Raw genomic sequence first — 16,267 nt, forward strand, 5'->3', positions numbered from 1 at the left:
TTTCTTAAATCAACCCCAGTACATAAGACAAGTATCAAAATCATCCAGTGTTTTTCCCAGACTGCTTGAAGGTTACCATCCAGGAGATGTTTGACTTAAATCTCAACTGCCCAGTACAGTCCCTGCGGATAGAAAGTTCTGGATAACTGGGTGACATGTAAAAATACCTTATCAAGGCTACTTTTCCTTTTGAAGGGGATAAGCGAAATTCCAACCAAATATTTCACAGTCTTCCCCTTCTCCCCTCATAAAAATATGAGATACTTTAGGGTCTAAAGACAGAAACACTCTTGTTAAAACATGTTTAGATAGTTTCTATTTCAGCTGTCAAATGTACTCTTGATAGATAATCTAGTTTTTTTATCTACTTACTGTAATACAAAATAATCTTGCTGACCTCTAAGTCCCCCACTTTAAACACAATCTTCAATAAGAAAATTATGGTTTGGGGGTATCCTGCAGGATATTTAAAAAGTAAGTATATTTCTGGGTAATGTTCTCTGTCTTTATAGGACCGGTTACTCAGGTGCCTACGTTTTTCAAAACTCAACACATGTATTAAGATTTGCACATTTCAGTATATGTAACTTTTGTCTCAAAAATATATTAAAGTCTAGTTAGTTATACATATTCTGGATTATTTAGGGAGGAATATACTGATGTTTGCTATTTACTATTTATTTTAGATGGATGGTGGATGGATGGATGGATGGGTGGATACATACATACATACATACGTACATACATACATACATACATACATAGAAACGTTATAAAACAAATACAGTAAAATATTAATGGCTATAATGCCAGAAGCTGTCACTAAGAAGATACTCCCTTAATGAAAAATCTGAGAACACTTTTTAATGATTGAAAATCATTAAAATTTCTGGTATAATGTACATTGTCACTGTTCATGCTATGTCATTTAGCCTTTAAGAGAGATTGGGAAAAATAAAGCTGCATCCTATAACACTATTTTGGAATGATGAGGTAAATAATAATTTTGTGCCCAAGGTCTGTTTTTCCTTCTTTGTGATCATTCATTTAAACAGCTTCTCCTTTCTTGGCAGCATAACCCAGAAATCTTATTTTCAAGGAAAAGAAAGTATTCTTTCTGTCACTGAACTGAACTATGATTGAATGCAAGCAAATATTTGAAGAGATGAATCATTGATTCCTGGACCATTTAATTAGAGAGAGTTAGACCAGTACTATGTTGGCCAAATGTTTTTGTGGTGAGCTGTTTATGATGGTGGAGGTCTGGTTTTCTGCAGACAGTGAATACCAAAACCTCACTGCTTTGACACTAATCGAGAACCCAAATTTGATTTTCTCCTCTCAGAGCAGCTTTAAAAAATGTAAAAATCTAATAAATTATAAATGATGTAGAAATGGAAAGAATAGTCTTTAAAAAGAGAAAGATTAAAATTAATACCATGCTTCAGAGAAATACATTTGCAAAGGAAATGTTTGATTATAATTTTGTTCTTGCAGCAAAATGAGTATCAGGAGTATAATAATTTTAAAACATTGCCATTTAGATGGTAAGAAAAGTCTCCTCTCAGCATCAAAAGACTGAGAAAAACCCTAGAATGAGCTGAGAATTAACATCAAGAGAATGAGAGAACCTTCTCGACCAAAAGGGGGAAGAGTAAAATGAGACAAAATGTCAATGGCTGAGAGATTCCAAGTGGAGTCGAGAGGTTATCCTGGGGGTTATTTTTTTATTATTTTTTTTTTATCAATCAAGATATTTACATGCCACAAAGACAACAGAAGATCACTAAGCGTATTGCAATGCAGACAGATGTAGCCCTGCCTAATGACCAAATTAAAACATCAGAGGAGACACAGACATTGGAACAATTAATCAAAGATGTTCATACAATTGTATTTAATAAAATAAGTGGGACAGAAAATGTCATAAAGGAGATCAATAAGACAGAAGAAGAACACAAAGAAGAATTTGAAAAAATAAATAGAAAAATAGCAGAAATCACAGAGATTAAAGACTATGTTGACCAAATTAAAAAATACTAGAGGCATACAACATCATATTTGAAGAGAGAGAAGAATGAATAAGTGATATAGAAGACAGAATAATTGACTTTGAAGACTCGAAACAGAAAATGACAAAAAAGATGGAAAAAGTGAATGGGAATTCAGGGAAATAATAGACAAAACAAAGTGCACACATATAAGAATCATTGGTGTCCCAGAAGGAGAAGAGAGGAGTAAAGGACTAGGAAGAGTAGTTGAGGATATAATGGGGGAAATCTTCCCAACCCTCATAAAGGACATTGTTCTAGTTTGCCAGCTGCCGGAATGCAAAGTACCAGAGACAGAATAGCTTTTAAAAGGGGGAATTCAATGAGTTGCTAGTTTACAGTTCTAAGGCCGAGAAAATGTCCCAATTAAAACAAGTCTATAGAAATGTCCAATCAAAGGCATCCAGGGAAAGATACCTTGGTTCAAGAAGGCTGATGAAGTTCAGGGTTTCTCTCTCAAGTGAGAAGGCACATGGTGAACACAGTCAGGGCTTCTCTCTTAGCTGGAAGGGCACATGTCGAATATGGCATCATGTGCTAGCTTTCTCTCCTGGCTTCCGGTTTCATGAAGCTCCCCAGGAGGTATCTTCATTCTTCATCTCCAAAGGTCACTGGCTGGTGGACTCTGCTTCATAGTGTCACTCTCTCTGAATCTCTCATTCTCCAAAATATTTCTGCTTTTATAGGACTCCAGTAAACCAATCAAGACCCACCCAAATGGGTGGAGAAATGTCATCCTTTAATCCAGTTTAACAACCACTTTTGACTAAATCACATCATCCAGGGAGATGATCTCATTACAGTTTCAAACATACAGTATTGAATAGAGATTATTCTACCTTTATGAAATGGGATTTATATTAAAACATGGCTTTTCTTAGGGGGCATGCTTCCTTTCAAACAAGCACAGACATAAATATACAAGTCAAAGAAACCCAATGAACTCCAAACAGAATAAATCCAAATAGGCCTTCCCCAAGGCACATAGTTATCAGTCTGTCAAATGCTGAAGAGAAGTAGAAAATCCTGAAAGCAAAGGAGCAAGAGAAAAACAATCCATTACATACAAGGGAAACCAAACAAGACTGACTTCAGACTACTCAATTAACACCTTGAAGGTGAGAAGGCAGAGGTATGATATATTCAAGATCCTAAAGAGAAAGACTTCCAGCTGAGAATTCTGTACCCAGCCAAATTGTCCACCAAAATTGAGGAAGAGATTAAAGTTGTCACAGACAAAGAAGTCCTGAAAGATCTCTCAACAAGAAACCAGCCCTACAAGAAATACTAAAAGGAGTTCTGCTGGCTAAAAAAAAAAGACAGGCGAGGGAGGTCTAGAGGAGGGCACAGATTGAAGAGTACAACTAAGGGTAATTTAAATAATAAAAGAAAAAGAGGGAAAAGCATATATAGATCTGACAAATAAAATAAAAAAGATAAGATGGTGGAATCAAGAAATGCCTTTTCAGTAATAACTTTGAATGTTAATGGACTACATTTACCAATTAAAAAATACAGATTGGCAGAATGCATCAAGAAACATAACTCAGCTATATGTTGCTTATAAGAGACTCATTTTATACACAAGGATACAAATCGATTGAAAGTGAAAGGATGGAAAAAGATTTTCCATGCAAGTTGTAACCAAAAGAAAGCATGAGTATCTATCCTAATCTCGGATAAAATAGACTTTAAATGTAAAGACATCACAAGAGACAAAAAAGGACACTATATACTAATTAGGGTCAATTCACCAGGAAGATATAATAATCATAAATGTTTATGCTCCCAATCAAGGAGCTCCAAAGTAACATGAGACTTTGTACTTATAGTAGGAGACTTCAATACACCACTCTCCTCTATGGATAGAACACCAGCCAGAAGATTAACCTGGGGGTTATTCTTACGCATTGAGTAGATGTCACCTTGTTGTTCGGGATGTGGTGGAGAGGCTGGAGGGAATTGCCTGGAGATGTGGTGCGGTGTTCCGGTGGCCATGTTTCTTGATGATGGTTGAGTAATGATGTGGCTTTCAAGGCGAGGCTCTGTGAATGTGGAAACCTTGTGTCTGATGCTCCTTTTAGCTACTATATCAACAGAAGAGTAGAACATATGGAATAAAAATAAATAATAGGAGGAACAAATGTTAAAATAAATTCAGTTTGAAATAGCGGTAAATGAAAGCGAGGGGTAAGGGGTATGGTACGTATAGTTTTTTTTTTTCCTCTATTATCATTTTATTTCTTTTTCCACTGTCTTTTTATTTCTTTTTCTAAATCGATGCAAATGTACTAAGAAATGATGAATATGCAACTATGTGATGATATTAAGAATTACTGATTATATATGTAGAATGGAATGATTTCTAAATGTTTTGTTAATTTTTTAATTAATAAAAAAATTTTTTTAAATGGCAAAAGAAAAATCTCCTAAGCAATGGCAACTAGTGATAAAATTATTAAATCAGTTGGTGACTGATTGCCACAGCCACAGATCTAATCCTTGTCTCTATTTAAATTATTTGACTAGCCTTTTTTTCCCTCAAAAATCTGATGCTAAGTAGTCTTCATGGTTAAGGTAAATTATAATCTCTAGTCTTACTCATTTTCCATTCTATTCAATCTATCAATCTTTGGTTAATATTTCCCATAAACCAAGTACCATTTATGTTCATTAAGATGTTTCATGGAGTAGATTTGGTGGGAAAAAATGGCACTGGCTTTTTTTCATTGTGTTGATAATGTATAATTGCTAACGGATGGTCACTATATTCTAGTGGTTGTCCTCTCCAAAGACCTATATTTAAAAATAGTCACAGCTCACTTTTCTGTAGAGATTGACACTTTTGACCCTAAAAGAATTACCCATTAATATGGTCTTTATAGTGTTTCAATTTATCCTTTCATTCAGTTGCCATCAGAATTACCTAGGATGAATTAGGAGGCATAGCTTGTAAGCATAGCAGGGCTGGGACTTGTGTCCAGGTCTGTCTGACTGCAGAACCTGTGTATGTTTGTGTGGACAGTCTCTGACAGCCTGTGAAGATTGTAGGCTCTGTTATCTGTAGACTGTCTTTAAACTATGATCTTTGGAAAATGGTCATATAATGCTTTATTTGAATGGAATAAAACAAAGCTCTCTAAAGTATAATTGTTTAGCTTCATCACCCAAACTTTACCTAAGGTACTCAGTTTCTTCTCTTAGATAAGTATCATGAGTGACTAGCATAATGGTTCAGGAACTATTGATAATCCATAGTATGTGTTTCTTTACAGCCTTTGAACAAGATAAGGTAGCTCTAGATGCTCATATAGAAAGATGTGTTAAATGACAAGAGCAAATCACAGAACAGTGTTTATGGCATTGTCCTAGTTAGGTTAAAAAATACAAAGTTGTAAGTGCATAATAAAAAGTGTAGAAGCAGACACATAAAGCTACTTTAGCAGAGGTTACCTCTGGGAAAAGAAATGGGCTTAAGTGGAGCAGAAGAGAGGTTTCACTTTTTGTTATATAGACTTGTGCAGCATTTGTATTTTTTAAATGGGCATGTATTTATTTTGTAATTTAAAAATTAACAGATAAATATTTTTAAAATACAATATTTTAGGGCAAGTATTTCAAGGAAGTACTCTAGTGGCATATGAGCTGGGCTACTGCCCAGTGGCAGACCTGCCAAAAAAAACCTTGGATTCTTTGCCTCTCATCAAAATTGTTCCAACAGCACCTTCTCTGTGAATTTTCTGTGGGAAGGGCCAGAACTTGGCTTCTTAAGTGTTACTCTTTAACCTTTCTCAGACACCAGCATAATTTATAAGATCAATAGAAACTTGGGTGAGACCCTTAAAAGGAGTTATTTTTGGTTTCTGTCTTTATCTTTTCAAGCATTGATATCTGTTGGTTATCTACCCTGTGGAGGAAACTGTGCCCTGGCCTCCACAGTAGTGAGAGTGGCATTACTTTGACTTTTTAGTGGTTTAGAATGTGTTCTCTTTTAAAAAAAACAATTCCCAGCTAAGCCCTTGTAGCGTTCTCCTACCTGTACTTCAAATATATCCTTTTAAAATACAATCTTCAAATTTTAGAGACAGGGTGGGCCACGGTGGCTCAGCAGGTAAGAATGCTTGCCTGCCAAGCCCGAGGACCCGGGTTCGATTCCCGGTGCTTGCCCATGTTAAAAAAAAAAAAAAATTTTAGAGACAGCCTGACTGGTGTGACTTGACTCAGCCATGACTGTCTTGGTAAACTCTGGAGGAAGAATATGTCTGTCTCCTCCTTTCCTTTTCCACACCCTCTTTCTCTTCTTCCTCTCTTTTCCACATCTTTTATATGTGTATGTATATATTTAAATAATATACATTATATATTTATATATTTATATTTTATTTTATATATTTGTTATATACATATAAATAGTATAATAAAGTCTCTTTATCTCCATCCATCTTCTTTTCTATTTTTCCCCTATGGGCAGTAATTAAAATGGGCAGAGATTGAAAATAATCCCTGGGCTGCAAATCTGTCCAGAATAATTATTTCTCCTGCTTCTAATCCTATTGAATTATATTTATATCTTTATATATTTTATTTATATCTTTTATTTATATCTATTATTATATATTTTATTTATATCTGTTCCAAACCAATGCTCAATATGTGAGGAAGTAATTGTAAGTAGCCAAATGTTGAATAGTGGCTATATACTAATGATGTGTATTCCTTATGGGTCCTAGTCTCCAGGTTTGGGCATGATTTTCTACTTTCTATCACCTTCCCCTGTCAGTCTCCTGCTTCTAAAGATTTACTTCTTTTCAGAATCCAACCAGAGTTTCTAGCATAATGAAAAGCTGGTTCTATCTTTAGGTTTTTTAATGATAAACATACTTTGTGGAATGAGAATGGCCATCCATAAATTTCTGGAGGGCAGGGATACTCTGCCTATTTATCTTTATTCTCTCAGTCATAGCAAGGTGCCTAACACAAGGTGTTAGTCAGTGTTTGCAAACAAAGATAATTAGTGCATCCTTATTCTTAACTTTGTAGCAGATATGTTATGCAGCAAACCTTGTATTGTGAAAATGTAACTTTGTGATATAAATTTGCCTTTCCCAAAACAGTGTTGCTTACATAACAGGAAAACTTTGTAACTACTTATATTATATGTGAATTCTTGAGTCTCCAATTTGGAAATCTGTGCAGTTTAGGTAATCTAAGTGGAACACTGTCCTTTTATTCTTCTTGATATCAAATGCTATCACATTTGAGGCATAGTATTTTAAGAAATCTATAATTAATTTATTTGAAACATTGAATTTTTATTTTTTATTTTTACATATTTTTTATTTAAGAAAACAATTTACTTAGAAACACCAACAAACAATTTACTTAACCATAGGCATATTTAAGTGAAATGTCCATGTAATCATTGTAAAGCATGTGTTTGCACAGTAAGTGTCGTAAACCAATTTAAAATTAAGGCAACAAGGAAAAAATCTATATATTCAGATAACAAAATTCTTAAATTCTGAGTATTAAAAACTAACTTAGATACCATTTGATCAGCTATCAAAACTGTGAATGTTCTCAAAGTATCAAGTTGAAAGTTCTTACAAATATCTGCATTGCTATAGTAATGACCTATGTTACTGAATATTTTCCTGATTTCATGAAAATATAAAGATACAAATATTTTTACAATTAAAATATGGGAATCTTAAGCACCTAAAATGGATATCTTAGTTAGCTTATGCATAGGCACATTAAAAAAAAACTAAGTAATCATTGTAAAGCCTGTTTGTACAATATGTTTCATAAACCAATTTAAAATTAAAGCAAGGAAGGAAAAAAATCTAAATACAGGTATCAGAGTTACTTGAATTCTAAGTATTAAATAGTATCTTAATTACCTTTTGATTAACTATCAAAACTGTGTACGTTCTCGAAATATCAAATAAAAAGTTATTACAAATGTCAACCTGGCTATAGTAATGATCTATGTTACTAAATATTTTCAGATTTTTTATTTCAGGAATGTATTTTATCTAATATTACTATAACTGCCTATAGTTTTTTTTAACTGTTTTTTAGTTATAAAATGTAACATATATATTATATATATGTATATATATCCAAAGGAAAGAAAGAAAAAAAGTAATAATTTTCAAAGTACACTCCCATAATTTTAAATTGAGACAATTCCTTTTTCTCCAAAAAAAGACCCTTGAAAAAGTTGTACACAATTATTTTAATGAATTTCTGTATAGATAGGAAGAATTGCAATTACAATTTTTTAAAAAAGCAGTTGTGTCTTTCGCAGTTTTGAGACCCATTAAAATAAAGCTTAATGAAAAAAAATCATTTATAACTTCTGTGGTTCTTAGCAAAGATATGGTATACTAGATCAGCTTTAAAATACAGTGACAAAAAAATTATCAATTGATTGTTATTATTTTGTTAGCCAAAGATAACTTCTTTATGTTGGAAACCTATGAAAATAACCAAACATGATTCATTGTAATCCTAATGCCTATAAAAATCATGCCAGGAAAGTTTAAGTAATTGAGTGATCAAGAATCTCCAACTGATTTTCTGTTTCTTTTCCTCTTTTTCATTTAGGACTGCCGCTGGATGACCAGGATTTCTTGTAGTTGATAATGTTGCACATCAGCTCTATAACTTTCTTTGGTGTTCAATTGTTAAAAACAAATAGGATGCAAGCTCCTCAACTCCACATTATGAAAACAGTACTTGGAAAACTGAAAACTACCTAAATGATTGTCTTTGGTTGGGCTGTGTTCTTACTGAGCAGGAGCCTTGGCCAAGGTCTGCTGTTGACTCTCGGGGAGCACTTAGCCCGCTTCCTGGAGACTAGAGGCACCACTACCATGGGCAATTCCTGTATCTGTCGAGATGACAGTGGAGCAGAAGACAGTGTTGACACCCAGCAGCAGCAGGCCGAAAACAGTGCAGTACACACTTCTGACACAAGGAGCCAACCCCGGGACCCTGTTCGGCCCCCAAGGAGAGGCCGAGGACCACATGAGCCCCGGAGGAAGAAACAAAATGTAGATGGACTGGTGCTGGACACTCTGGCAGTAATAAGGACTCTTGTAGATAAGTAAGTATCTGATTCACAATCAACTTTTCTGTAATGAGAAGTGTTCTGCCAGGAAAGATGACTTTTGGACTCCGCTTCATTAGGATGTATTCACTAAGCCTTGTACTTATAGGGCAAGGGAAAACATTTTAGTTCTCCTCTGATGACAGAATAAATGATACGGTTTTAGTTTTTACTTGCTAACATCTACTCCTGTCTGGAAATGTCTAAACATTTCTGAAGCAGAAAAGCACTAATTAAAGCTATGTTCTTCATTATAAGATATAATAAAAATGGAGTGAGTTTGTGTTGCTGTCTATACAGTAGGGAATGGTTTTATGTAGACTCACTATTGTTACTGCTTGCCTATCTATCTCACTGACCAGAGAATCAAGATGAGTTGTTTTATTATGACTACAGGTGCACACAACATCTGTTGGCAACCTGAGGACTTAAGTCTCTTGTTGGGACCTTTTTTGGTCCATTCAGAAAGCTTGAAAGTTGAAACTGCAGGACACCTGTACTTGTATTATTTTTTCCCTGCTTTGTCTAACTCTTAAGTACAAAATCCTAGATTTAATAACAATGAAATTAAAGGATGTTATTCGAGTTGAAAAATATTTTCACTTAAGTTCATGTAGTTCAGTAGTTGATTTTTTTTAGAACCATGATGGAACCAGGTTCAATTTCTGGCCTAGCCCTTTATAAGCTGCATGACATTAGGTAAGTTATTTCTCTAAGCCTCAGATTCCTCATCTATAAAAGGGGAATGATATTTTTATCATTCTTACAGGGCTTGTTATGAGATAGTGTGTATAAAGCATTTACTATAGTGCTTTGCACATAACAATTACTCAATAGTTGGTAGTATTTTGTTTAAAAGTTGTTTTTGGGTTCTTTTTACTCCAGACCCTGTGACTAAGTTTAAATATGTTAATCACATTTATAAAAGTCCAATTTTGTTCAGCTCCTCAAAAATCAGCATAAAGCATATTATTTTGCTGTGTTATTTTCCTTATTACTCATAGCATAGAAATAGCTTTTGTTTTGCACATCTCCCTATGTACTATAGAACGTGCTTGGGAAAGGTGGTTCCTACGAATATTTTCCAGAACCTGTTCATAAGCTTATTAAAATCAGCCTCTGAAGAAATTCTAATCTCTGAACTAAATTAAAATATGCTTGTAGGAAATATCAATTGAATTCTAAATCTATGCCATTAATGTCCCCAAAATCCAAGCAAGGGGTAGAAGCTGTTATATAAAGTGTCTTCATGTGGACATTAAACAGCTAAACAAATCTTTAGAAATATATTAGACTCCTCCATAAAATACTGGATTTTTTGTTGACATTCAAGGAGAATAATAGTTGAAAAAAAAATCCCTATTCGCTGTAGTGTAAAATTGTAATGAAAAGTTGTTCCTCCCAAATAAGGAAGTAAACCATAAGCAACATTAATTTAAGCCCATTCGAAAAATAGGTGCAAAATAAACTTGCCCATATTGTGGAAGAGCAGTTGGGGCTAGTGGCATGGGTAGGGGTAATAAGGTAGGAACTTTATTTCCAAGCCTCAGGTAAAGGTTTCATCTTATAAGTGAATTTGTTGATAAAGCATATAATTCACTTACATGAGGCAAGTGGTGTACATTTAAATAACAAGGTAACTTTTACCTTAAACCTATTTTTACTGAATTATAGGCATAATTCTTCTGAGAATAAAAAAGTAAGACAGATGTGTAGCAAATGGGGAAAGGACATGTTGGAAAAGATAATTTCAAAACAGAGTTCAGAGAGTTTATAAACATGGAAGTATACCTTGTTATCTAAAAGCTATTAAAGGAGAAGAATGTTATGATCTATAAAGTTTATAAGGCTGTTAGAAACAAACATGAAAAATAGCACAGCAGGGCTTAGTAAAAATTATTCCTAAAATGATGTATGCAGATACTGCAATTATAAAATCATCTGTATTTATTGTCCTCTTCTCACTACTTGTTTACTTAGATAAGGATAACATTGATCTGAGAAGAGAACACATTTCTAATGTGACAGGGAGAGCCATTGTTGTGGGAAAAAATTTTGTATTGTTGGTTTCTAGTTTTCCACCACTTTGTTTTGAAATAAATTGCCTATTTGCAGCAAGCCTTTATATCCAGCTTTCTTCCCCATACCCCCATCTAAACCAAGTTTTTTGCTCTAATTTTTGTTGCTTTTATCTATTTTTAATCCTCTGCATGTCAATCTAAAGTCATATCTTCAGTTCTGGAAATTTCTTGGCCATTGTCTCTGACTGTTGCTTCTGTTGTGTTCTCAGTGAATTCCTCAGTATTCTCTTCCAATTCAGTAATTTTCTGTTTAATTCTGGACCATCTAGAATTATACATCTACTAAATTTTTAATTTCAGTTACTAAATTTCATTTCTAGGATTTCTATTTTTTATTTCACTCTTGATTTACATTTCTTTTTGTTTCTCAATTTCATATTCCTTTGTTATTCCTGTATCTGTGAAAATCTTAAATATACTTCATTTGTAAATCATTTTTTGAAGTTCTATGATTTGAATATTTTGGTAATGACTTTAGCCTCAGATTATTAATGGTTTTTAGTGTCATATTTAGTATTAATGTTAGTTTTTCCCACATGCTTTGGAACTTTAATTTGTAGACTCCTCCTGGTGGGAGCTTTTGCCCTCACGTGCATGTGCTTCTGCTTTCTCTCATGCTTATCTTGGCCTGTCCTTTTATTGGGACATGACTCAGTCCATGACTGAACCAGAATTTGGTTGATCAGGGTTCCCATCCCACTGTGAGAAGTCCAAGACCTGCATGGCTTTTGGGGGGGGGGGGGGTGTTGTTGTTGTTGTTTTTTATCATTCCAGACTTGTAGCTTTATGCCAGTTGTAGCTCAGACTATTATTTAAAACTTTTTTGAGTTCTTTTCACTGATAAGGGGATCCCTACCCCAGCATCACTTACTGAGGCTGGCTCCGTACCTTGCATATGTGGGGTTTGGTCCCTGTTACTCAAAAGGTATAGCGCTTCTGGTCACCTCTGCCCAGTTCTGACCCTAGAGTCCAGTAGTCCTCGGCTTTAACTCCTACCTCTCTCACCAGAAATTTCTGCTTCATTTCTGTTCCACAAAGAAGTTTATCTTGTTCTTTGACTGTAGGAGTGTATGTGCATCTGTTCTAGTTTGCTAGCTGCCGGAATGCAATATACCAAAAATGGAATGGCTTTTAACAAGGGGAATTTAATAAGTTGCAAGTTTACAGTTCTAAGGCCGAGAAAATATCCCAATTACAACAAGTCTAAAGAAATGTCCAATCTAAGACATCCATCCAGGGAAAGATACCTTGGTTCAAGAAGGCTGATGTAGTTCAGGGTTTCTCTCTCAAGTGAGAAGGCACATGGTGAACACAGTCAGGGCTTCTCTCTCGGCTGGAAGGGCACGTGGTGAAGACGGTGTCATCTGCTAGCTTTGTCTCCTGGCTTCCTGTTTCATGAAGCTCCCCGGGAGGCATTTTCCTTCTTCATCTCCAAAGGTCGCTGGCTGGTGGACTCTCTGCTTCGTGGTGCTGCAGCATTCTCTGCTCTCTCTGAATCTCTCTGAATCTCTCATTCTCCAAAATGTTTCCTCTTTTATAGGACTTCAGAAACTAATCAAGACCCACTCAAATGGGTGGAGACATGTCATCCCTAATCCAGTTTAACAACCATTCTTAACTAAATCACATCAACCAGGGAGATGATCTCATTACAGTTTCAAACATACAATATTGAATAGAGACTATTCTACCTTTAAGAAATGGGATTTATATTAAAACATGGCTTTTCTTAGGGGGCATACTTCCTTTCAAACCAGCACAGCATCCTTTAAGTATCTCTGTATAGAATTGAGGTGCTCATATTCCTTATCCATCAGTGAGTCATAGTTTATTATTTTTCCCTCTTTCCTAATCCCATTCTTCTTTGTATCTATCTCCAATCTGCCTGCCATGTGTTTATCTCTGTTTTAGGAGAATATTTATAAATAGTGTTTTTGTGTGTGATTTTAAATATATATACATATAACTGATGTCATTATATAAATCTTTGTTTTTAACTTATCTCAACATTATGTTTGAGACCTCTGTTGCTCTATATAAATCTGCAGCACTGCTTCTGACAGAGAGTATTCCATCTTGTGCTTTAAAATACCATATTTTGTTATCCTTTCTTCTGGTGATGGTCACTTAGATCACTTCTAATTTTTTGTTCCTACAAATAACACTGTGTTAAATGGCCTAATATGTACCTATTTGTGACCCTGTTTAAAAGTTTCTCTGGCATTGTGACTGTGTGCATAATTGATTTAATTACTGAAAGATTATTCTTCAAAAGTATTTGCATTCATTAGTTATATTGTTTAAAAAAATTCTTTTCAATAATAATTTTCCTTTGTTAAGAATGGGCACAGGATATGTCAAACAACCAACAACTAATGAGTACCTGAACTGAACATAGTAATTCCCATATAGCAAGGCTATTGTGAGGATTAAATGACTTATGCAATAGTTTTTGTGCTGTTTTTTCTTCTGTGGTAAAATAGAGAACTATAAATATGTAAAACAAACAAAAGGAGAGTATATTTCTTAAGCAATTCAATTTTTTTTAATATTGAGAAATCTTCACACACATAAATTCCATACATGTTGTACAATCAGTGACTCACAATATCATCACATAGTTGTGTATTCATCACATGATCATTTTTTAAAACATTTTAAGCAATTCAACTTAACATAGTTTGATGGAAAATATTTTGTTGTTAAAGTTCCCCTAAAACGCCTCCTTGGGGTTTCTGGGCTCACAGTTTAAAACCCACTGAATTAAAATATGTAATGCCATTTTAGAGCAGCATGTAGTAATATTAAATTGTTCCTCAATTAAATTTTGTTTCCTTTTGTTCTAACACCATTTTATGAAGTTTAAGCATGTAGGGATATTTCCAAGAAAAAAAACTTAAAAACAAAGATGTTTATGTATGTCCATGCTTCCTTAAGTTCTCAGGGCTTTCTCTTCCTGACTTTCTTTAAGATATGTATGAGGAAGATGATGTTGACCTTCCTGGCTTGTCTCAACTGACATGGGGTCCTTGAAGGTAAAGCTGAGTGTAGGCTCTCATCTCCAGTTTTAGTCCTGTAATTTTTCCTCAGAAAACATGGTGGTATGTGCCCATCTGCCCATTTTGTTTATGGGCTATCACAGAGATTAACCTTGGACAATGAGCATGTCTAGCATGCATTTGTCCTTAAAAGTTTTAGTTCTGCCATGTCTTTTCCATACTTCACCTAAATTCATTCATGTCCGTTTCTTCCCTGTTTCTAACCCCATGCTTCCAGTTTGCATTTTTATTTAGAATTGTTGTTTATAATTTTCTCAAGTTTGATCTCTTTATTGTTTGTTTTACAGTGATCAGGAACCTCCCTATTCAATGATTACATTGCATGAAATGGCAGAAACAGGTATTTTTAATTTTTTATGTATATTTCTTAAATTAAATTATGAAGAAATGTTGCCATTTTTTTTCCCTGATAAAAGAAAACACTTGCTCTTAAGGCATTATTAATTTCATACAATGAAATATGTAGATTGGGCCTAGAACATACTCTTTTAAAATGGCTCTTTTGCATCTTTCTCCCAGTACTTTTAGCCAGTGGGTATTGGGTACCAAGAAACTGAGTTGGACTTTCAGGTCTTGGTTACTTTTCAGTCTTTCATTTTACAGGACACAGTCCAAAGTTTGTTTTTTTTTGTCATCCAAGGAGCCACAAATATTGACATTTTATTTATGGAACATCTCTTTTCAATGCCCTTTAACCCTGTAGTGACTGTCCCACAGTAGTGCAAATATATGTAACATACACAGCAGAAATAAAAGGCCCGTGGTCTATGGAAATTTCACTGTACAAGTATAATAAGCACTGTATGTTACATCCTAACTATGTAGCTGCACCTCTCAGTGATGGTTTTATCACATTTCAAATTATGAAAATATTTTGTTTGTTTTTGGAATTAACAGGTCATTGACCATAACTGTTTTAGATGGGGAAGATAATTTTTTTCATTGTCCCTCAATTTCCTAAGCATTCTAAAAATAGAGCCAATTGTTTAACATTATTTATTCTTTTTAGTTAATTTCTATGTAGTAAATGAGATTCTTAAAACTATTTTAATCATAATTTGAGAATCACGTACCATAGCTTGAATTTTATCCAGATTAAGATTCCTAAGAATCTCCAGATTCCTGTAAATTAGTAGTTTTTTGCTCTGTCATGTGGACCAGCAATTGATTATGTCCATGTCAAGTAGTAGCTACTTAAAAATTATAGAATGAAAGCCAAAATATTTCTATTTTAATATGAAGTCATCTCATCTGACATTATAAGTTTTCACATGTTTAAAATAGTGGCTCTATTGTATAATCTTGATTTTTTGATAGATGAAGGATGGTTGGATGTTGTCCAGTCTTTAATTAGAGTTATTCCATTGGAAGATCCATTGGGACCAGCTGTTATAACATTGTTACTAGATGAATGTCCACTGCCAACTAAAGTAAGTTAACACTTTTATGAAATAGTTACCTATGCTTAAGCCCAGGATGAATAGACACAAAGAACATTTAATATGATATGTTTCTCCTTTATACTTTTGGGACCCTGTTTCATTTGGTATTAATTTTATCATGTAAATTTGTTTTTTATTATTAATAAGATGCTATATCCTCTTTCAATTCATTAGCTTGTTATGAAGGTGGTAGTTTAAAACTTAAAAATATTAAAAAAAGAAGCACATATCTGAAGTAGCTGTTTTTGTTTTGAAACTAGAAGAGAACATTCAACAGCTCAGCTGATTTTCTTCTCTTTCACTAAGCAATTTCCTCATAACAAGTGTTTTTAAACATTTTCTGCTAAGGAAAAACTATACTGAATGCATTTTTGAGTCTTATTCAAACATATTAAGAATTGCTGTAACCTTGATTATCCTTAACATGGAACAAAAGTAGCGAACTTTCATTGCCTTAGTCCATATGTTCTACTGGATCCTTTTTTAAAATTTTAAAATTTGGATTCTGTCAGCTTCA

At 34.1% G+C, this 16,267-nt stretch overlaps 1 protein-coding gene across 1 annotated transcript in view; it reads left to right on the forward strand.

Annotated features, from left to right (window-relative positions):
- RSPRY1 (ring finger and SPRY domain containing 1) overlaps positions 1–16,267 on the forward strand; it is a 46,810-nt gene that overhangs the window by 5,240 nt on the left and 25,303 nt on the right. Inside the window, exons 2-4 of the mRNA XM_077132526.1 lie at positions 8,664–9,165; positions 14,596–14,648; positions 15,626–15,738. Coding sequence (XP_076988641.1) covers positions 8,819–9,165; positions 14,596–14,648; positions 15,626–15,738 — 513 coding nt within the window. The 5' untranslated portion in view covers positions 8,664–8,818. The remainder of the gene's footprint in view (positions 1–8,663; positions 9,166–14,595; positions 14,649–15,625; positions 15,739–16,267) is intronic.

The sequence above is a fragment of the Tamandua tetradactyla genome, chromosome 16 (assembly GCF_023851605.1).
Source record: "Tamandua tetradactyla isolate mTamTet1 chromosome 16, mTamTet1.pri, whole genome shotgun sequence".
Taxonomy (NCBI): domain Eukaryota; kingdom Metazoa; phylum Chordata; class Mammalia; order Pilosa; family Myrmecophagidae; genus Tamandua; species Tamandua tetradactyla.